Consider the following 22,767-nt stretch of genomic DNA (forward strand, 5'->3'; position numbering starts at 1 on the left):
CACCAGCCAAATGGCAGGAGCTCGAGCCTCCTTTCTTGTTACTGTGAGTTCCAGGAGTGGCTGCTGTCTCACGTGGAATCCATGCCCTCGCCACACTTGGCTCCCATTCTCCTTGGCCTCCGCCATCACCTGCAGTCACCCTGACGCTGCAGGCACCAGCCCAGAGAGGGGAGGTTCTGCTCTGTCAGCTCTTTTCAGCAACTCCTCCCCAACTGCCCCATCTCCGCTGCTCACCTCTGACTTCAGCCAGTAGGAAAACCCTTTCCATTTTGGGGGCTGGGAGCGAGGTTCCAGAGTAGAACTGCTTGGGTCTCAGGTGATGGAATTCTTTCCATTTTACCCATCAGCCTTCTCCTTTCCAGAGCTATGTCCAGAACCTGCATTCCCTCCCTTACCACATCCCATCTGTCCCTGAGTGGGCACCACCCCCGTGTGAGACCTCTTCTTCCTCAGAGAGGCCCTCCGAGGGGCCCTTTGCCCCTTTCTGAAATCTGATTTTCATCAGCACTCCTCATCTGCACAGTCCCTCAAGCAGGACTGTGTTTAACTGGACCGCAGACCTAGAGAGGAGTCACAGGAGTACCAGGGGGCCTCCACAGAGCTACAAACTATCCTGTATCTTGTTTTCCCCACTTAACTCTAAATAGGAACATCTTCCCAACGACACCATCACTTCTAACGGCTGCTTAGAACTCCACTGTATGGATATGCTATAACTTTTACTCTAGTCTTCACTGATGATTTAAGTTGGTCCCAGGTTTTTGCTCTTACAAACCACTTCAGTGACCCTCCCTATATATTTTCTTTACTTTGATATTCTCAGATTTAAGGAATTCTTAGTTCTCCCTTCTCAGACATCCAGCAAATTCTGCGAGATGAGTTGTGTTGGACCCCACTCTCCCCTGTGTCCCCCTTGGCCTGGCACTCAAGGCCGCTGACACTCCTGAGTTCAGTCTATCTTTTCTGCCCCACACATCACTGTACCTCAAATATAACCTAAGCACTGGCCACAGTAAATAGCAAAACGTCCTCAAACTTTCCAGCCTCTCGCCCTCCCTGTTGGCTTCTGGTGTCCCACTGCCTGGCACATCTGCCCCATCTCCAAAGAACCTCACATCCTAAGAACCAACTCAAATGCCCCCTCCTCCAGGTAGCCCTTCCTGATTCTCCTAGCTAGAAGTGACTCCTCCCTCCTCTGAATACAGATAGCACATTCTTGTCCCTTCCCTTATGTTACTGATGCATCCACCTGTTCACTGTTTACTTGAGTCCACTTCTGTCCTAGTGTCCAAGTCCATGTCCTCCTCCACCCCTCTGCTGGACCAGGAGCTACCTGAGGTTGAGGACTGACTCTGATTTTTTTCTGTGGGCACAGGGCATGGCACCAAGTGGGCTTGTGCTGAAGAACTGAACAACTACATGGATAAAAGGGAACAGGTCTGGAGTTGGGGACTGAGTTCTGGTCCAGCTGGCCTCTAGTGTCCTGTGTGACTTCTAGCAAGGCATCCTCTCAGGGCCATGGCTTTCCTGTGGCTTGAAGTAGTTGAACTTGGTTATGGGAGATTTTGTTGTGGTCAGAGGCCTGCCGGACCCTGAGTGGATGTGCTGGCCCCCTTCTGGGGATAATCTCTCTCATGGATAATGTTGTAGGGTGGCCCCCCATTTCCCCAGGCCACACAATCTCGTTATGAGCCCTTCAGGATTTATGTCTAAGACCCACCCTAAGCCCATCACTAACATATGGCGTCCTGGCAGACAGAGATGAATAGAGATTGTAAACATTGACTCATTCATTCATTTATTCACGTCTTCATTCAGCAAACCACACTCCAACTGGGCCCCTGCCTGGCTCAGTGGACCCAGCATTAAGTCAGACCCAGGCCCAGCCCTGGAGGCACTTCCAGTAAATATCAGCTCAGTGAGGTGGGGCTGGGCAGAGGGCCGCACAGGGGCTTTACCCTTGCCTGGTGGTCAGGGAAGGCTTCCTGGAGAAGGGGACCCTTAAATTATGTCTTAAAAGAGGAGTGAGCCTTTGCTACAGTGAGCAGGGAAGAGCAGGGTGTTCACAGGCAGTGGTTACAGCCTGGAGTGGGGGAGAGGTTTCTGTGCTCAGCCCTGAAGCTGGAGGCTGCCTGTATGTGACCTCATGATAAGAGGAGTGTGGATGGGGAGGGATTATCTGCTCTTGTTTACATGATTAAAACCAGGCAAATATTTCTCTTATCTGAAAGAATGAAAGGGCTTTGGGGAAAAATCCTTTTGGCAGCAAAGCAAAGTGCAAGCATCTCCGTAACTAATCTCTCACTCCCCACCTGCCCCACAGCACTCCTGCCCAAATAGTCATGTAATGAGTAGCTCTGGGGCTGACCTGCTCTGGTGGGCAGAGGGCCCGGGTCAGGGCAACAGGGGTTGGGGAGAGAGATCCCCAAGCCCCCTCCACACAGCCTCCCATGAGGGGAGCCTGGGTCGGGCACTAACCCAAGATGGCCACAGGGTGGCACCTCTCAGGGAAAATCTAACCATGGCCCCATTTTATAGATGGGGATCCTGAGACCCAAAGACGAAGGAGTGATCTGCTTGCCTGAGGTCACATGGCCATTGGGCAGAGCTAGGACTAGGACCCAGGTCACCAACTCCCAGCCCAGGGCTCTAACTCACTCACTCACTCACTCACTCTCACTCAGTTCGTTCTAAAGCTTGCAGTAGTCACCTGCTTGGTGGCAGCACCCAGCGCTCATGAGGCACTAGGGACCCACAGAGAAGTCAGATCTGCCTCTCTTCTCACAGGTCCTCAGTCTGATGTGAGAAACAGGTGACAGTGACAACCAGGGTTGTGACAGAGGCAGCCAGGGGCTGTGTGAGACCCAGAAGGGGCTCCTAACTCTGGTGAAGAGGCAGGTAGTCCAAGACAATGTCACCAAAGAGGTGATGCTGAGCTTGGTTTTACCTGGGGGGTAAGTGAAGGGAGCTGCTCAGAGCGCCCCAGACAAAGGAGAGAGCTCCCGGAAGCCTCCAGGTGTGAACGGGCTTGGCTGGTGACGGTGGGCAGGGTGGGGGGAGCAGAGCAGAGCGAGGCTAGACGGAGCCGTGGGGACTGGACTGCTGGGCGGATTCGCAGGCCTGCACTTGCCCCGGAGTGCTGTGAGGGTGCGGGGGCAGGCTGGGGGGTGGGGGCGAGAGCGGGTACGCCTGAGCGCCTGGCCGGCCGGCCGCCCATGGACCTGACCCGCGTCACTCTCCCAGCTTGATGTCTGGCCTCGCCTCCCTGGATGCCAAGACCTCCAGCCGCCTGGGCATCCTGACTGTGGCATATTACCTGTGGACCACCTTCGTGGCAGTTATCGTGGGCATCATCATGGTCTCCATCATCCACCCAGGCGGTGCGGCCCAGAAAGAGACTACGGAGCAGAGCGGGAAGCCCATTATGAGCTCAGCTGACCCCCTGCTGGACCTCATCCGGTAACCCTCCCTGCTGACACCCTGCCTGGAGACGCCACGCCTGGGCTGGGGCTGCTGGCTCCACAAGCCCAGCCCCACATGGCAACCAGGGCGCAGGAGAAGGTGTGGGGACAGGGTGCTCAGGGTCTGCTCTTGATCACTCATGGTAATGAGGGGGTTGGCCACAGAGGTCATTCTCTGAGCCCTCAGCCCCCATGCTTCCTGCTGGGCTCACTCTGCACCATCCGCCCCCATCAGGGTGAGTGGGAGGGCACCGGGGAGGCAGGAAGGGCACCCCCAAGAAGCTGACAGCTGTGCAAAGACCCTTAGCTGGGAGGGAATATTGTGGAGGAAAGTCATGGCCCATTCAGTGTGACTGGGGCAAGAAGTGTAAGGAGGGGAGTGGACAGTCATTGCTGGAGAAGTTGGTTGTGTCCAGACCACGAGGAGCCTTGGGAACCAGGCCCCAAATTGTGTTTTATCCTAAAGGCTACAGGAAATGGGTTTTAAACACAGGAGTGGCAAGGTCCAACTCAGGAGGCTCACTCTGTCTGCCAGAGTGCTGGTGGATCAGAGTGCGATGCATGGTCCGAGGAGAAGACAGAGGCAAGGACTGGGCCAGGGTGCTGGCCAGGGACCTGGGGGAAGTAGAAAGACTGAAGGCTGCTCAGGAGGTAAAAATCAGCAGGAGATGGTGAGATGAGGGAGGGGTGGAGGAGGTGGTGGTGCTGATTGCAAGGACATGAAGGTCTCTGGCCTGAGCACCAGAGTGTACAGCAGTGTGGTCACCAATCCAGAAGACAGTGCTGGAGCAGGTGCAGACATCCCTGGGGAGATGTCAGCTGATGGTTGGCTAGTGGATTTGAGTCCTGTGGGGGAGTCTGAGCTGAAGACAGAGGTACAGAGATCAGCAAATAGCTAGCTGATGACGGAGGGGTCTCCCAGCACCGTGTGGGTGAGGAGAGCAGGGCTGGGACAGAGTCCCGGGAAGCACCACACTGGAAACGGTTTATTGGGCTCAACAGCCCCCATTAAACTTGCTCCCTAGACTCCTTTTAGTCCCTTTCATTTCCTCACCAATTTCAGCTGTAAGTAATCCAGTCCAGTCTAACATTAAAACTCCAGACTCTTCCAACTTAAAATGAGTCCTGGGGGAGGGTATAACTCAGCGGTAGAGTGTGTGCTTAGCATGCACAAGGTCCTGGGCTCAATCTCCAGTGCCTCCACTAAAAAATAAAATAAAGTAAAAAATTAATTAAAGCATACATAAAAAATCCTAATTACCTGCCCCCCACCCCAAATGAATCCTATCCTAGCCTTTTGCATCTGATGCAAACTTGGAAACTTGGAGCAGGAAGAAGGTCACAGATTTCTCTCTTTCTTACTCCACCTAATCCCCTATTGCTAGCCCTGGGGTTGGCGCAGCAGAAAGAGGAGCGGGAGTGAGCTCAAAAGATCTTCCTTTGCTGGTAGTGGAGTGCACTGGGGTAGGTGCTGCCTGGCTGTATTTCTTCAGGGGTGCTTTTGTGGGTTCTTTGGAGCTCACCCTATTGCTGGTGTCTCTCACCTTGATCAGGCACTCCCTGCTGCAGCTGGCTGCTTGCAATGCCCTCCTTAGGCCTGACCTCTGGTCAACTCCTCTGCTGGGGTCACCTCACCCCACTCCCACCCCACAGGTGATCCTCTTAGGCAGGGTCCCTCCTGCAAGGGCCACATTGGCCCATGGGAAGCACACAGTGCAGGCCTTTCCCAGGGCCTTTGGACATGAGTCAGGCACTAGCCCCTACATGCCTCAAATCTTAGGGGACACAGCCAGTCTTTGAGTGGTCCTCTTGGCATAAAGTCAGGGAGAAGAACTCCTTTACTCCTTTATGGGGATAGATGCTCAGCATACAATCTCTCTCTCTTTCTGTTTCTCTCTGTCCTCTCTCAAGAAACTCTCACCCTCTGTAGCTATTAGCTGTTGCTGTGTAACAAACCAGCCAAATCTCTAGTGACTTACAACAACAACCGTAAATCTACAGGTCAGCTGGAAGGTTCTGCTGATTTGGACTGGGCTCAGCTCATGTGTCTGCAGGCAGGTAGGGAACAGCCGATCTAGGATGATCTTAGCAGAGATAACCCAGCTGTTCTTGCGGTCTCTCATCTTTCAGCAGGCCAGCCTGGATTTATTTTATGATGGTGACAGGATTCCAAGAGACAGCTAGCCTGGGCATATTCTTACGATGACAGTAGAGGAACAAGAGAGGAAATAGAAGCCTGCTAGTGTTTTACCAAGTTCCTGCTTTTGTCAAGTCCGCTAACATCCTATTGGCCAAAGCAAGTCATGTGGCCATGCCCAGACTCAGGGTGGGAGGGGACTGCAATGTTACAAAGCAAATGCACACATTAGTCCACAATCAAGGCAAACAAGCTACCACTCCCTCCATTTTCTCCATTCTCCCAGTTCTTTTTATCCTTTAAGATGTGTGATAAAATAAGGATCACAAAAATACTTGCAGTTTTATTCCTATTGTACGGTTCTTGCCCGTGGGTTATAGAGCCTGAGAGACCCAGGCAGACTCTGTTGTAGCTACAGTTACCTGCTGGTGATTTCATCCACACCATGGCATTGAATACTTTCTGTACACTGACACTTCCGAATTTTGTTTCCGGTGGAAACCTCCTCCATGCGCTCCAGATTGTTACATACACTTGTCCAAAGGCATCTCAAAATTAACTCATCCAAAGGTAAACTTTTGATTTTCTCCATAAATCTGCCCTTTCTTCAGTCCTGCCCATCTTAGTCTGATGTTTCTCATTCTCTCATATCCTGCATCCAATTTGTCAGCTCTACCTTCAAAACTGTATTCCAAACCTTGCCCCTTCTTTCCCCCTCACTTCAACCATTGCTCAGACCACAATCACCTCTCACTCGAGGGTCCAACATGTTCACCTGTTATCTCTCTGCTTCCCTTCAGACTGGTCTCAGCACAACAGCCAGAGGGATTTTTTAAAAAAAAAACCTGCACAACCCATCCGCAGTGTTCACCATGACCTACAGACTCTTCCTGATGCCCCAGCCACACACGTATCTGTCTCTGACCTCTGCTCTACCTCTTCCTCCCCTGGCTCCAGCCACGCGGGCCTCCATGCATCTCCCCAAATGTCATCAGAGGGTCCCACCTCGGTGTCTTATCCTCATGGCTGCCTCTGCAGGGAGAGCCCATCCTGTGGAGCATGTGTGGCTCCTCCTCTCTCCCGAGGGGCCTCCCAGCCTCCATCACTCTCTCTCCTCATGCTTGTATGGCTACCTGACATCCTGTCTGTGTATTTCTCTGTTTCTTTTTCTGTCTCCCCGACTGGAATAAAATATGCTCCAGGCCAGAGCTTTAGAAATCACCCCACCATATCCCAGAGCCTAGAACAGCCCCTGACACAGAGGAGGTGTGGAGTGTTTGCTGAGTACACCAGTGGGGTGCAGGCCATTGGCGGTGCTGGGGCTTGAAGCCCCCAGAGAAGAGACACTGGCACAGCTGAGCGTGCGGTGCGGAGGCTGGGGGTAAACCTCGGCCCACAGCCACCCTGGAGCTCTGGGCAGAGCTGATGGAGCAGGAGCAGAACCAGGAAAACAGACGTCCTGGAAGTCAAGGGGAGAGGAATTTCGAAAAGCTTTCATTTTTAAGATCCACTATGTCTAAGATTTGGTGACTCTGACTCATCATTTCTTGGAGCCTATGATTTGAAACAGCCTTTCGTTGTGGTGGAAGGAGGGTTGGTGCTGGGGAGCTCCCGCCCTCCGCACATGGCCTCCCCTGCTCGGGGGCTGAGGGCTCTGGATCTGACACACGTGTCAGAGTCAAATGTTCCAGGAGGAGTTCCTGCTCTCAGCTGCTTTTCACGTGGTGAAAATTGATCCTTCTGGTTTGAAGTTTTTCCCCTCAGTTGTTCTCAACCCCAAGGCAAGTTGTTTTGCAAAGCTGGGTGATTGGACATCACTGTCACCGTTTCTTAGTCAGAGAGTGGGGCTGCAGGGGAGATCACGTGCTCCTGCAGGGAACCCAGACCTTGGAGATGAGCGAGTTGGGCTCAGCTCTGCCCATAGGCTGCTGTGTGGCTCCGGGCAGGCAGCTGCCTCTCTGGGCCTGTTTCCCTTGAGGTTTTCAAGATCCCTTCTAGCTCTGTAGTTCTGAAATACAAAGTCCTAGAGGCCAGTGAGGAGGCCGCTGGGCAGGAGCAGAGGGTTCTGGAGGCGGGTTCTGGGAGATGAGGTTGTGAGGACAGTGCAGAGCTCAACCTTGAAGACCTTGATTACAGGCTGTTACACTTGAGAAAGGGGAGGCCAGTGAACTGGGGAAGGATGGATTGGAGCAGGGTAGAGTGGAGTGGACAGGATGTTCCCAGAGGCAAGGGGATGCCCTGGGAGGAGGCACAGTCACTTCTGTTCCACTCAGCCCACCTTTATTCAGTAACTGCTCTGAGCAAAGATACTGTGCCAAGAGCTGGGGGTGGGGTCGGGGGTGGTGGAGGGATAGGGGAAACATACAGTTCCCTGCATCTTACTGTCCACCAACTTAGGACAGACAGACGAGACAGGTGCCCTGGACAGCCACTCTCTGAGACCTTTTCTAGCTCTGACGTTCTGAGAGGCTGTGCAGAAAATGAGGACCCCAGCAGTGAGAGTACGAGCAGCCCCCTCACCCTTGCTCTGGCCCAGAGCAGCTGCCTACCAAATGTTGAAAACTGAACAAGAACACGGAAGAGGAACACTGGAAACTGGCGACTGGAGGCAGGTGTGACTAATGAAAAGTCAGAAAGATGAGGGGTCCCACTGAGCAGGGAAATAAGGCCCACAGCACCCCTCAGGGCGGGAAGATTTACATCCAACTCTCAAAGATGATTCCAGAGGAACACAATGGGCCCTGTCCCTGGATGACTCTCCAAGACATGAGTTCATTTCCCAGGGCTCTGAGCAGGGGCTCCAGAAAGCTGACGTCTGCTCACAGCGCAGCCTCCCAGGAAAAATCCCAAGCGGAACACTAACAAGAGCTGGGCCCCTTCATTTTTTCCCAATCTTTCGAAAACACCAGAGAGATGAAGTAATGACTTGGCTCTACTTGTAGCTCCCAGTTACCCCCTCAGGGATTGGACGACGCTCTCGGGAGCTGTGTGTGGGAAGGAACAATTCCCACCTTTGGAGCTTGGGTTGGGGACACAGGATTGGGGTGAGTTTGGAACCATCACAGTGGGAACTGACAAATAGTGAGGTGGACTGTGGCCTTGTCCCAAGAGATGTGCGGGGAGGCCCAGGGCAGAGTGTGTGTGTACCCGATGGGCTGGGCTATTCCTATCTCCTAGGCACATTTGGTCTGCATTTTGTGTAACTGCCACCAGGAGCACAGGCCTCATAGGGCAAACAAGAAGGCTTCCCATGGGTCTTCAAAGCCAAAAGAAAATGTCGTATATTTTCCCATTTCATAATCAAAAATATAATTCCTTACTAAAATCTGAGGATAAGTTCATTGATAATTAGCCAAGCACATGTATTAGTCAGGAATTGCTTTCAGCTACTAATTAAGAGAAACTTGAAGTGGCACAGGCATAAGTTAAGGCAAAGGCCTGCATTTTCTCCCAAAGAAGCAGCCCAGAGGTGAGCAGCTCATGGTCTTCAGGATCCCATGTTCCCTCCCCCTCCCTGCTTCGCTGTACTTATTTAGCACTTGGCTTTTATCATCAGTGTGTCACATGGTTCAATAAGGTTGCTGAAGCTCCAGCTATTATGTCCAGGTTCCAGGCAGAAAGAAAAGAGCTGGAGGAAAGGACCAAAGGGTCCTGACTGCATGTGCATCTTTTCAAGATTTTTCCAGGAAACACAACCCAGTGACTCCCACTTACTTCACATTGGCCACCCTTTGGCAAGAGAAGTTGGCAAACAGCTTGACAACAAGGCCCTCTTGGTCTCCATAACATCCCTGGGTTTCTGTTAGTGAGGAAGGAGAGAGAATGGAGACTGGATAGAGAGCTAACCATCCCAGCCATAGCACATATTTTAAATTATTCTCATTTTAAAGGATGTTGTAAAGAGATGTACATACCAGGTATAAGTTTCATTCAGTTTCTTACATTTGACCTTTTGATGGCTCTCGGTTTCTGCTCAGGCTAAAGCAGCCTTCCCTCTAAGTTTCATTAGAAAAACCACTTTGTCACTCGAACCTGCCTAAACTGTAACCAGGAGACATCTTCAAACCGTTGCCACTTGGTGCAGTGTGGGCCTCCTCCACTCCAGCCACGAGCGCCCCGGGCCGGGGGCCACGCACTCTGGCAGGCTGTGGGCCTGGCATGAGCCTCGGGTCTGCTCGTTGATGTCCAAAGCCCTTGCAGGCAGCTATTATTCTGGTGGCAGAAATCTGCTCGTAACTCACTGAAAAAGAGCCTCATGTGAGCTTCTGCAATCTCAGCTCCTGACCCTGCTTCTTCTCTCCCCTTGGACGAAGCTGAAATCGGGGTAGAAGCTGTGAGCATTCTCTACCAGTTTTCTGCCTTGGTAGCTCATTCTAAGCCCTCGTCCTCCTGCCTTATGCTTACACTGAACCTGCATTTTAGCAGCAGTGAAAACTTTCCAACAGTGGCTGCTGGGGTGTAAAGCTGAGAAAGAATGCACACTCATATTCATGGATATAACTCAGCGTATGTGTGGGCTGAGTCTTGAAAGAGAGACTTGCCAAGAACAAGCGGCAAGTTGAGTGGAAAGGAGGATGCAGGCAGAGGAGGCAGTGTGAGCACGAGGCACGTGGCCTGTTCAAACATGGGAACAAAAATTCTTGTTAGCATCTCAGATGCAGGATGGATTCCTAAAGCAGAGTGTAAAGGCAAAGACCTCAATAGGAACTGCAAATTGCTTTACACAGAGTTTGCTGCCAGAACCACGTGAGGGTGCCCACATCACCAAGCCTCCCGGGCGGTGTGTATCGTCATTTGAAAAATTCTTTACTAGTATGATAGGTGAAAATTTATCAGTGAAGCCGAATATTTTCAAAAAGTTTTTTTGGCTACTTATGTTTTTCCTTCTGAGAAGTGAATTACCCGGTCATAATGTTCCATCATTTTTCTATTGAGGTGTTAATGTTTTTACAGTCCATTTATTTATGCAGCAAATAGTAAGTGCCTGTTAGGTGCCGGGCACTCTTCCAGGTGCTGGGGACACAGCGGAGAACAAAACAGAGATCGCTGTCCTCCAGACAGCTAATGTCCCAGCGAGGAAAACAGTGAACACCACGAGGCCAAGATTTGTAAAAATTCTTTGAACGTTTACAACGATGACATTTGGTCATATACGTCGTTGTTTGCTTTATTATTTTATTTGTATTATAATCTGTCTTAGCGAGTATCTTAATTTTTTTTACCTTTTTATTTTGGTGTAATTTTAGGTTTACAGAAAAGTTGCATAGAGTCCCCAGCTTCGCCTGATGTTAGTAACTTATATCAAGCACATTTGTCAAATTTAAGATATTAAATCAGTACAAGGCTAATAACTAAATTGCTTCATTGGATTTCACCAGGTTTTCCACTAGTATCCTTTTCTGTCCCAGAATCTAATTCCAGGATACCAAGTTGCACTTAGGAAATTCTTATTTTTAATGAAGTAAAATCTATTGATTTTTTAAAATTACTCATTTTGTTCTTAGAGAGTCCTTCCATATTCTAAGAGCTGATGAAATATTAACCTATATTTTCTTCTAGCTTTTTAAGGCTTCATTTTAAAAATTATTTGTTCCTTTAACCCATCTGGGATTTATTTTGGAACAAAGTGTACATAAGGCTCTAGCTTTTAGCATTCTGAATAGTTGGTCAGCTGTGCAGTTCTCTAGAATGAGTCTTTCTTTATTTACCGATTTGTGCAGCAACGTCTATCAAATACGAAATACTTAGATGTCCCAGGTTCTGTCTCCACGCTACAGGCTCCATTGCATTGATCCTTCTGTTGACGGCTGTGTCAGTAGCTCACTGTTTTGACAGTTACATCTTTATAGTGTATTTTCATTTCTGATAGGACAAGACCTCCTCCTCCTTTAGCTTCATGAAAACAATATGAATAAGAATAATGATCCCATTTATGTGCCAGGTTCTGTGTTGAGAGCCACAAATAAGATATGGATGACCAAGTCCCGCCTTCAGGAAAGCTGGTCTGTGGGGGAGGCAGACACGTGAGCCAGTGCCACCGGGCATCGCGTTGGAGTGCAGGCGCCCCACAGGGGAAAGGCCACAGGGTCGACCTGGAGCAGTCAGAAAAGCTTGGCCTCTGCTTGATTGGAGCAGGAGTTAGTCAGAGAAGTGGGAAGGGCATTTCAGGCTGAAGGAACAATGTGGACAAAGGCCTGGAGCTGGAAAAGTATGCAGCACATCATGGGAATTGTATGCAGTTAGTGTTGGAGCTTTAAGGGCTGGGGGTCGGGGTGGGGGTGGTGGAAAGAGGTCTGACTGCAGAGGGAGGTGGGGCTGGGTCATGGAAAGCTGCCACTGCCAGGGAGGTGTTCAGATAACCCCAAGGGCGCTCCCGCTTTGGTTCCCTGGAATTCTTCAGTTGCTGACTCTCTTTCCAGGAACATGTTCCCAGCCAACCTGGTGGAAGCCACATTCAAACAGGTGAGTGGGTCCCTGGGCAGTGGAGGGGTGGGCAGGCTCAGCCAGCGGGCCTTGCCAGGAAATAGCAGGTTTGCCCAACCAGTCTCCCAGCCTCCTGGGGAGCAGGATGCTCCAGGGGAGGGGAGGTGGGAAGACCTAGATCCTGAATGCCTCTTGTGGCCACACCCCTGCCCTGGGTTCCAACTTTTTGTGAAGAATTATGAGAAGCCCCAGCTGGGTACCCGCTCTGCTCTGTTTACACCTGTGCTCACACAAACTCCATCTCTCTCAGTCCTCACATTCACCCTGCCCCGAGGTAGGGCCAGCCCCTGTCCTGGAGGAGGAAACTGAGGCTCACAAGGATTAAAGGATTTGCCTAGTAGCTGGAGGGAACAAGGGATCCCAGACCTGTCTGCTTCTAAGCCTGCTTTCTCCATCTTTTTAAAGTAATCCTTTCCCTCTAATAAAAATAGTAATAATGCTCACTGTAAAATGTTAGGAAAATACTAAGAAACATAACGCAGAGAATAAAAATCACCTCTAGTTCCTGCACCTGCTGATAGTAGTGGTAGAAGGTATGTTTCTAGTCTCTTTCTTTTCCCCTCTGCGAAATGTTTTTAAAAAATAAAATTGGGATCATAGTATATATACAGTGTGCATCTTGCTTTTTTCCCCACTCCCATTATATCATGAGCACTTTCCATGGTTATTAAATGTTTCTTAAGAATACAGTATTTTCTGATGGTGTAATAGCATGTTATAAGGCTGGGCTGCAATTTATTTCCCCATTTCCACTTTTGGTTGGTTTCCAAGTTTTCCCCTTTTAGAAATTATGGTAAACAACCATGTACACCAATCTTTGTCTGCACTTTTAAAAATTTCCGATTCTTTTCTTATTCTAAAATGTCAGCCAGTTTGCTGACTCCATCCAACAGGCATTTCCCGATCCTCTTCCCTGTGCTGGGCCCTGTATTGGGCCTGGAGACACAGAGGAGGTGGCTGAGGGTTGAAGAGTCTCTGAAGTAAGGAGCTGTGAAAACTTGAGCTAATCACTGAATCTTTCCTAACCTCCTAGGTCTTCATCTATGAAACGTCCAAGTCATGAAGGGCCCTGAATACTAGGCTAGGGAGTTTGGATGTTATTCCAACAGTGATGGGGAATTATTGAAGATGTGAGAGAGAAAGAGAGAACACTGCTTTACTTCATCCTTGCCTGGAATACCCTTTATCTTTTGGCAAACTCCTACCCATCCTTCAAGACCCAGCACCTAGCACAGAGTGTTCAATACAGGAATGATGCTGATGCTGATGACAATGATGGTGGTGATGGCAATACTAGCAGTAGTGGTTACATAAAGCTTATCATGTGCTGGGCACTGTTGTCAGCACTTTACATGCACTGTCTTATTTAACCTGACAAGGTAGATAACCATTATGACCCCATTTTACAGACAAGGGAACTGAGCAGGGAAACTTTAGGTCCCATGAGTTTTCTGGGTTTTTCCATTGCACAGAAGCCTTGCCTTATTGATGCTATGGTGTAGGGAGGATAGGAGACCCCCTTGCTTGGGCTCCTAGTACCTGAGGAATGACAGGAAAAGACCCAAGGAGCTGGGGAGGAAAGGTAGGCAACTCAGCTAGTCAGTTCTTCCCAGCTGGGGCCTCATCTCATCAAGAGAGCTCAGGGCGAGCTGAGCTTTTCAAACTGAAAGTCCAAATTTCCATCAGAGGAAGGCAGGCCTGGCTGGCTGCTAGGTGGATGGATAATGGATGGTTGGAAGGGGATGAACAGGTGAATGAAGGGTTATCTAGGTAGATTATACAGGTAGGAAATGGATGGATGGTTAGAGAGCGGCCTCGGTGAGTATAATGGTACACAGACAGAAGAAGAGGGAAGGAGGGATGGAGGGAGGTGTAGCTGGGTAGTGTGTAGATAGATGAAGCAATTGCAGTTTTGTTTTTCTGAAATAGTGATAATAATCCCTGTCCTGCCTGCTTCACAGAGTTATTGTCAAATAGTTCATGAGCAGATGCAAATGTGCTTCCAGGATGTTATTACTGTTGTTGTTGTTGATATTAATAACAACACTTGGCTCTGACTCATTCCTAATTGTGGTGTCACCCACCAGTACCGCACCAAGACCACCCCCATCGTCAAGTCCCCCAAACTGGCATCAGAGGAAGCCCCTCCCCGGCGGATCCTCATCTACGGGGTCCAGGAGGAGAATGGCTCTCGTGTGCAGAACTTCGCCCTGGACCTGACCCCACCACCCGAGGTCGTTTACAAGTCAGAGCCTGGCACCAGCGACGGCATGAATGTGCTGGGAATCGTCATCTTCTCTGCCACCATGGGTACGTGCCACCTGCCACCCACCCTCCGGCAGTGCCCTGGAGCCTGGCCTCCTTGCGTTTACCCCTCCCCACATCCCCGTGTCCAGTAACCTGAATAGCCTGGAGTCTCCCCATCTTCCAGATGGTTCCTCCCTTTCCTTTCCAATGGCTCAAGCCTCCATTCGATTGGGGGAGGGGGTGCCTCCTGCCCTCTTCCTCGTTGGAGGTAATGTTTCTTAATCAGAATTCCCCATCCTTGTGTTCTGTTTGCCTCCAGGGGCGTCAGCCCTCCCTCAAAGAAGACCACGCCTCTGGCCCCCTCCCAGCTGCTGTTAATTTAAAGCCCTCACTCCTCCCCTCCAGCCTCAACTGCAGGCCTTCTCACTGGCCACCTCTCTCCGCAGACCACTTCTCGGGGCCCCCTGACCACACCTTTCCCTTTGCTACTCTTCTCTGGGTCCCCAAGTCCCACCACAGGCTACATACCAAGAAACTGGTGAAGCTTAACTTGTACCAGCCCCTGCGGAAGCCTGTATCATTTTTCCTTTTTTAAATTTTGTATCCTTTTTCTTCAAGAGGGCCCCAAACTGTGTGAGCTTCAGAAAATCCACAAAACCTGTGGATATGCCCCTGCCTTCACTGCCTGCCACCACCACCACCGACATCCACACATATTTTTTTATTCTTTGGAGTCTAGGAATTCCTAACCTCTCCACGACAATCTAGCTTGTCAGTCCCCACCTTGTCCTTCTGGGCCGGGCCAGGGGTCATCATGACTCTTAGTATAAAATTGGCATCAGCTTCCCCACCGCACCAGCCTGGGCCTCAGGGGGCCTCTCTGGCTTCCCTGGCTGCTTGCAGGGTTTTCTTCTCAAGTGCAAAGCCTCCCCATCCTCCTGGTTGCTCAGGCACAGAACCCGGGGTCAGTTTCTACCTCGCCCTCTGCCTCAGCCCACTTCCAAATCCCAGCACGCCCACCTCTGAAATCTCTCTCCAATCTGTGCGCTTCCTTCTGCCCGCCGCCCGAGCCTGGTCCAAGGCCGTCGTCATCTCTCACCTGGTTTCCGCAGAAGCTGCCTGAAGAGTCCCCTGTCCTGGTGTGTCCTCCCCATGAGGTCACAAAGTCCCACATAAAGCCTCCCCTGGCTCCACTGCACTCAGAGATGGGTCCAAACAGCCTGCAGAGCCCCGCGCTGGGCCAGCTCGTCCTGCTTCTCTGGTCCCGCTCACTTCCCGCCTCCGCCGCTCACGCGGCCTGTCAGGTCCCTCCCCACCTCCCCCAGCTGGGCTGCTCCTGCCCCTTCCTCTCCCCTGCACCTTCCTCATCCTTGAGGGGCTCTAGATGAGCAGCACGTCCTCGGGAAAGTCTCCCTGACCCCCTAGACTGGTCAAGTCCTCTGTGTCACTCCTTAAACGTCTGGCCTGAGGCAGTTACGCAATTGTGTGGCTGTTTAATGCCTGCACGGAAGCTGTGTCCACTCCCTGCAGGCAGACAGACCTTGTTCTCCATTTATCCCCACAGCCACCACGTGACTGGCTTGTACAGGTGCTCAGTAAAGTCTGCAGGAGAGATGGGTAGACTCATGGATGAATGGATGGACGGTGATGGATACTGAATTTCTTATCATCTTGGTCAAAAGGCCAGGCACACAGAGGGGCCAGGACCTCAGAGACTTCAGTGTGTGAGAGGGAGGTGTTTGGAAGCGCCTTCAGCCCATCTGTAAATCTGTTCCCAATCCTGGACTTTCTTCCTCCTCCCCAGCCATTGCCCTCTCTTAGCAATTGGCAGAGTGAAAGAAACCTTTGAGACCCTTTGACTCAGTTCACTGTCTACTGAGCACGTGTAACTGTCCACATGTTAGTTGTATATTTGTGTGTGTGTGTGTGTGTATGTTCGTGTGTCCGAGTCAGCACGTGTCGCACCCATGTGTGCCCAACTCTAGAAATGTAAAAAGGCCAGCGCTGCCTGAGCCTAGTGCGGAAGGGAAAGAAGGATGGAGGTGGGAGTCATAGATGGGGTCAGATCAGTGGGACCTGAAGCGCAGGGAGCTTGGTTATGGTCTACAAGCTCAGGGAAGCCAGTGTAGGGTGTCTGCAGGGAGCATTTTTATCTTAAGAAGATGGCACTTGCTCTGGTTGGAGCAGGGTTAGAGCAGGTTAGATGAGAGCCCTGTGGGGACGTCACTGCCCTCGCTCCAGCCTGGAGGCTGAGGAGGAGAGGAGAAGTGGAGGGGAGGTGCCGGTGCATCAAAAGCTGCTGGGAAGCCCACCAAGCGCTGAGATCTGTGCATGCCGCAGCTCGTCCCTGCTGGGCCACCAGCGTGCATGAGCGTGGGCATGTCTGCATCCTGGTCTGCGGCGTCTGTGATGTGCTGTGTCCCTCTCCCCCCACCTGCAGGCATCATGCTGGGCCGCATGGGTGATAGCGGGGCCCCCCTGGTTAGCTTCTGCCAGTGCCTCAATGAGTCTGTCATGAAGATCGTGGCGGTGGCTGTGTGGTAAGTCTGGTCATGGGGGGCCGGGGCAGGGTCCTCGTCTACCCACCCCACCCCCTGCCAGATCTGCCCTGGGCAGTCAGAGGGACACCATGGGCCCATCCTCTGCTCTCACAGGAGTGAGCAGAAACCTGCATGGGAGGCTGCATGCCCCTGGATGTCCCAGCCCTGACCAGCCCCGGTTCCAGCTCTGGGCCGGCCACTTCTGGCCCCATCAGGCCCACTGGAGGAGAGCTAAGAGCTAATAAGCCTGGGCCTGCTCTCCCATCCTCAGTTTCCCCATCACATGGGGCTTCATCAGCTCAGCTTTCGGAGAAAGGAAACACTGGAAGTGACAACCAGCTGCTGCTCCTGGGTTCAGATTTCAGACCTTAGGAATCTTCTAGTCCAACCTTGCACAGTCAGAAGGGGAAATGCAGAGGCCTGCCAAGGTCACCCATGGGCCTGTGGCATTGCTGGGCTGAAATGCGGGCCTGAAAGTGGAGAAGGCAGAGGCGTGAGAGGTTGTGCTGGGCTGGGCTGGCTGAGGTGGTGTTAGTCACACCATGTGCTGGGCACCTTGATACACAGTCTTATTCTGTCCTCATAGGAGCCCTAGGAGGCTCGGGGGGGTCAGGCCAGGCAGTGATGTGGTGCCAGGATCGCCTGGAATCTTTGGCTGCCCAGCACTGAGTTGGCTGCCCGGCCAATTCCAGGTACTTCCCCTTTGGCATCGTGTTCCTCATCGCTGGCAAGATCCTGGAGATGGACAATCCCACAACGGTTGGAAAGAAGCTGGGCTTCTACGCAGTCACGGTGGTGTGCGGACTGGTGGTCCATGGCCTCTTTATCCTGCCCCTGCTCTACTTCTTCATCACCAAAAAGAACCCCATTGTCTTCATCCGAGGCATCCTCCAGGCGCTGCTCATTGCGCTGGCCACCTCCTCCAGGTAGCCCTGGGCAGCAGGCAGGATGGGGGAGGAGGCCGTCCTTCTGTCCAGCCATCATTTGCCCATACCCACAGAACCACAAAATGTGTCAGCGTGACCTGCTTCACAAACTTGGGGGTAGCTATGGTAACAAGACCTATTCTTGCAAATGCAATGCTTGAGCCCCCACCTGCCCGAATGGCAGAAAGCCCTCCCCAACTTGCCCACCTCCCCAGGGTTCACTCAATCTGCATGGGGTCAGCTTCCAGGCACCAGTGGCAGAGAGAGCTGAAGAGTGATGAGTCTGCAATCACTGTCACCTGTCGCTGCCATGCAGTGCTTCTGCTGGAGTCAGGCCCTGTACTGTTTAGGGACCTTGCCTGTCTTCTGTCACTGGGACACTGGCAGGTTTCCCCATCACAACCATGGCAGTGTCTCCAGACAGTGGGAATTTGAATCACGGTTCTGTTACCCACTAGCTGTGTGACTGTGGGCAAGTCACTTGACCTCCCTGGGCATCAGTTTCCTCATATACGGATTGGGGATCAATGTAGCCTCCGCCACAAAGGGTCGCTGTGGGGATGAACTGAGATAACCCACTAAGGCCAGTCTGGGCTCAATGAAGGAACACCTGCCCAAGGATCCCAGACTGCAGCTGAGTGCAGAAGACCCAGAGTCATGCAAACCCAGCTGTTGAGCAAGGGGGAGGAAGGAGGTGGTCACTTACTGGGCATCTAACCCTGTGAAGAAAGAGTGGTTCTCCCCACAGAGAGTGTCCAAGTGCCACGTGGGGGAAGTGGCCCAAACTTGAGCCCAAGACTTTAGCACCAAAGGCCTGGCTCTTCTCTCCATCCCTTACTGCCCTCTCTTCCCTGGGCCTCGGCTCACTAATCTGTAAAATGGGATGAGGGCCACCACAGACCCCCTTCCCCAGCAGCCACATGACCCACCCTTGGCAGCAGAAGCCCTTCGTGCAGGACTCAGGAGGAGCAGAACCCCAGCGAGGAAGAGCTCTAGAAGCCTTGTCTGGGAACCCCCACCCAGGGCAGAGGGAGGTGGAGAGAGGGAAAGACAAAGCCCCAGGCACCTGCCAGGCCCCGTGCTGCTGGCCAAGCCCTGCTGGAGCCGCCCGCCCTCACCATTCCCCGCTTGGCAGAACCACAGCCCTGGGCGCAGCACGCCCGGGGCCCAGGAGGGCCTCTGGCAAGTGGAAGTGGGCTTCCCAGGCAAGGGCCTGTGGGAGAGGAAGGGCTCTGGGGCCACACTAACCTGGGTTTCAGTCCCGACACTGCCACTGGGAGCTCTGGTGACAAACACAGTAACAGTAAGAGCACCACTGACAAGCGCCTGTGACGTGCCAGACGCTGTTCTAAGTGTCGCCCGTTGACTCCTCCTACTGGCTCTGCAATGGACATGCTGTTTGGGACAAGGATACTAAGGAGGTGCCAGGGCCACTCGGCTAGTGGGAGGCTGGAATCTGGCCCCAAGGCGTCTGGCCCAGAGCCCTGTGTTGACCTCTCCACCTCCACTTGCTTGCTAGCTCAGCACGGTCCTGAGATGCTGGGTCAGCCCCTCCTTCCCTCAGTATCTACATTTGTAAATGGATCAAAGCCCTGCCCTCGCAGGAAGCTGTGAGGATCAGATGAGAGTTTGTAAAGTGTGGTGCCTGGCACATAGTAGGTGCTCTGCTAGTGGTAACGGCCTTCCTGGCCTGTGTTTGTATCGGTGAGGTGGGGGGGTGTCTCTGAGGCCCTGGGCCTGGGCGAGTCTGGCCATGTGACCATTTTCAAAGCCCCTTCAGCCTGTTCTCCCCCTACCCCAGATGGGCCAGCTGCCTGGGGTTGGGGGGTGGGGAGAGCGTCCATCCCTGGCTGGCGGGCACCCTGGAGGCCCTGACCATCCTAAGGAGGGTGGTCGGCAGAAACTGGCCCCTCTGCCCACAGCTCAGCCACTCTGCCCATCACCTTCAAGTGCCTGCTGGAGAACAACCACATTGACCGGCGCATTGCCCGCTTTGTGCTGCCCGTGGGCGCCACCATCAACATGGATGGCACCGCGCTCTACGAGGCTGTGGCCGCCATCTTCATTGCCCAGGTCAACAACTATGAACTGGATTTCGGCCAGATCATCACCATCAGGTACACTCCTGACACCTCACACCCAGTGTGTATTGGGGGTAGGGTGCACTGGAAATGCCTTCAGGATTCTTGAGCTGAGGGAAGGGGGCTGGAGTGAGGGGAGCAGGCCAAGGGGAAGGCCTCACATGCCAGCGTGAGGTACAAGTCTGACCCTGGGGACCAGGCCCCCAAGGGAGGCTGGGCAGATCTCTGCCAATGGACAGTCAAAGTCTCTGTGAAGCTTCCCAGAAACTTACAGAGGCAGTGGCTCCAGACACAGGGATTTCCACTAACTGCTCAGGAGGTTCTGCTGAGGCCAAGGATGGGGCCTCTGGGACCATAGGTCCTTGAGGGGACACATGCCCCCTGCCCTAACAACTTCTTGATGTGACAGTCCTAACAACTCCTGCCCCACGATGCCATCCCCAGAGGCCCTGGCATTCTGGCTCCTTCCTTGGGGCCAGGGCCCAAAAACGCTCCCTGCCCCCCCTACAGCATCACTGCCACCGCGGCCAGCATCGGGGCAGCTGGCATCCCCCAGGCCGGGCTCGTCACCATGGTCATCGTGCTTACCTCTGTGGGACTTCCCACAGACGACATCACCCTCATCATCGCTGTCGACTGGGCTCTGTGAGTGGGGGTGCTTCTTGGGCAGCAGGCCCGCGGGGTGGGCTGAGGAACTACCGTGCTTTGGCACAGTGCAGGTACAGTACTATTGACACAGGCCCAGCTATATAATTTGTGGGGCCCAGCTTTCAAAAATGAAAAAGCAGGATCCTTTGTTCAAAAATTTTAAAGAATTTCAAGAGTGGGAGCTGAGCATCAGACCGAGCCCAGGCCTTCTTAGCACAGGCCCTGAGCCACTGCACAGTCATGTGCCCGAGAAGCCCGCCCCACATCCCCCGCTTCAGCACCACCAAAGGGGTGGTGGGCGGGGAGGACCAGGAAAGCGCCTGGCTGCGGCTCGCCCTGGCAGCCATCCCGTGGGTGCTGCCGGGGTGAGCACTGCCCTCTTCCAGCTCCCCTTACAGCAAAGTGCCTCCTGCTCGCCGCTCACCGCCCACCCTGTCCCACTAGGGACCGTTTCCGCACCATGATTAACGTGCTGGGTGATGCACTGGCTGCCGGGATCATGGCCCATATCTGCCGGAAGGACTTTGCTCAGGACATGGGCACCGAGGTGAGAACAGTGCCTCCCTCCCAGCGCAGCTGCCCAAGGGCCTGGGGGTGGAGCCGGGGTTGGGTAGGCAGGGCACCACATCAGCCACCCACCAGCTGGGCAGCCCTCAGCCGATCCCTCCATGCCTCCAGGCTTTGGTCTCCTCATGGGCACCAGGGGTGACAGATTTCCCTAACACCTAGTAGTTGAGCACCCACAGTGCTGATCCAGACACAGGAAGAGCAGTGGTGAACAGAGTCCACTCCTTCAGGGAGCCTGTGCCCTAGTGTCCTGCCAACCACAATGCCAGCATTTGTACGTCTGCTCAGGGCTTCGTGGTCCTCAGGGCTCCTTCAGTAACCAGGTGGGCCAAGCTGCCCCACTCCATGGGGAGGATGCTGAGGCCCAGGCCAGGGAGCCACCCGTTCCCTCACTGGACCCCGTGGGTCAGGGGTCCTCCTCTACAAGGACAGTCCCAGGAGGTGGCAGGACAGCTTGGAACTAGAGCCCAGAGAGGCCCTGTGACCTATCAAGTTTCCACAGCATGTCTGTAGGAAAACCAATCATGTTGTTCCCAGCCCTATGCTGGTTCAGTCCTCCCTAGTATCTAACCTCAGTCTCTCCTGCTGCTGCCAAGACTGTTTCCCTTCCCCAGAAACTGCCACCCTGCGAGACCAAGCCTGTGAGCCTCCAGGAGATTGTGGCGACCCAGCAGAATGGCTGTGTGAAGAGTGTGGCTGAGGCCTCAGAGCTGACCCTGGGCCCCACCTGTCCCCACCATGTCCCTGTCCAGGTGGAACAGGATGAGGAACCAACCACCTCCAGTCTGGACCACTGTACCATTGAGATCAGTGAGCTTGAGACCAATGTCTGAGCCTGCAGAGATCCAGGGTTAGGGGCCAGGGACAGGATCTCAACTCGCTACTTTCCTGAGCATGGAGGCCAGGCGCACACAATTGAGAGACGGGCTCCACTCAACAGAACATGGAGTCTCAGAGAGGGGCAAGAGTGTATGTGGGAAACCCAGCCAGACAGTGACGGGCAGACATCACCCAAGCCTGGCTGTGACATTTCAGCAGACAGAGATTATGGTCCTTACTTTCCAGATACAGAGTTGAGGCTCTGAGGGCTGAAAACACCTGCCCCAGGTCTCAGAACAAGTAATGTCAGGGCCAGGACAAAGCTAGTTCAAGTTCAAGCTCTAGTTCAAGGCTTTCACTTGGAGGACAGGGATGCCTACAGGGCCAGATGCCCAGATAGAGAGGCTCTGCCCCTCTCCAGGAGCCCCGCTGTTTTCAATTTATGAAGATGTAACAATGTCCTGGTTCTGCCCCAGCTGTGTCCCAGCCCAGGCCAGCCCCCACCCTGCCCCATAACACGTGGCCTCAGACAAACAGCTCTCCCCAAGGATGGGCCCAGTCCAAGGCCAAGACCTGCTGCCTTCCACATGCCACAGCCCGTCCCATCGCCTGTCCTGTTACCTCTCACAGATCACCTCCAACATGGAGACAGGGATGTCGTCAGTCTGGGCTAGCCTGTCCCTGGACAGGTGGGCCAGCTGGGACTGGGAAGGCAGGCTCACTGGGATGCTATAGTCAAGCTGCCCACGTGGCCCTGAGGTCAGCACTCCCCAAAAGCCTGCGTGATAGAGTGGAGGTAGATTTTCTATTCCTTTCTGTGTTTGCAAATTCAGTGATAGCTAAATAAAGGTTTTTTTT

General features: G+C 53.0%; 1 protein-coding gene and 1 long non-coding RNA gene across 2 annotated transcripts in view; one reads left to right on the forward strand and one right to left on the reverse strand.

Annotated features, from left to right (window-relative positions):
- The window catches only part of SLC1A7 (solute carrier family 1 member 7), a 44,496-nt gene extending 21,821 nt beyond the window's left edge, over positions 1 to 22,675 (forward strand). The window contains exons 3-11 of the mRNA XM_010951779.3: positions 3,244 to 3,459; positions 12,018 to 12,060; positions 14,169 to 14,391; positions 16,769 to 16,868; positions 17,561 to 17,794; positions 19,717 to 19,911; positions 20,386 to 20,520; positions 20,968 to 21,070; positions 21,705 to 22,675. Of these exons, the coding sequence (XP_010950081.2) occupies positions 3,244 to 3,459; positions 12,018 to 12,060; positions 14,169 to 14,391; positions 16,769 to 16,868; positions 17,561 to 17,794; positions 19,717 to 19,911; positions 20,386 to 20,520; positions 20,968 to 21,070; positions 21,705 to 21,923 (1,468 nt within the window). The 3' untranslated portion in view covers positions 21,924 to 22,675. The remainder of the gene's footprint in view (positions 1 to 3,243; positions 3,460 to 12,017; positions 12,061 to 14,168; positions 14,392 to 16,768; positions 16,869 to 17,560; positions 17,795 to 19,716; positions 19,912 to 20,385; positions 20,521 to 20,967; positions 21,071 to 21,704) is intronic.
- Positions 10,537 to 19,632, reverse strand: LOC123615902 (uncharacterized). The gene is made up of 2 exons (XR_006723714.2): positions 19,043 to 19,632; positions 10,537 to 11,798 (listed from the first exon to the last, which is right to left on the reverse strand). It is a non-coding gene; the product is annotated as an uncharacterized LOC123615902 (long non-coding RNA).
- Positions 22,676 to 22,767: the final 92 nt, after the last annotated feature.

This window comes from Camelus bactrianus, chromosome 13 (assembly GCF_048773025.1).
Source record: "Camelus bactrianus isolate YW-2024 breed Bactrian camel chromosome 13, ASM4877302v1, whole genome shotgun sequence".
In the NCBI taxonomy this organism is placed as follows: domain Eukaryota; kingdom Metazoa; phylum Chordata; class Mammalia; order Artiodactyla; family Camelidae; genus Camelus; species Camelus bactrianus.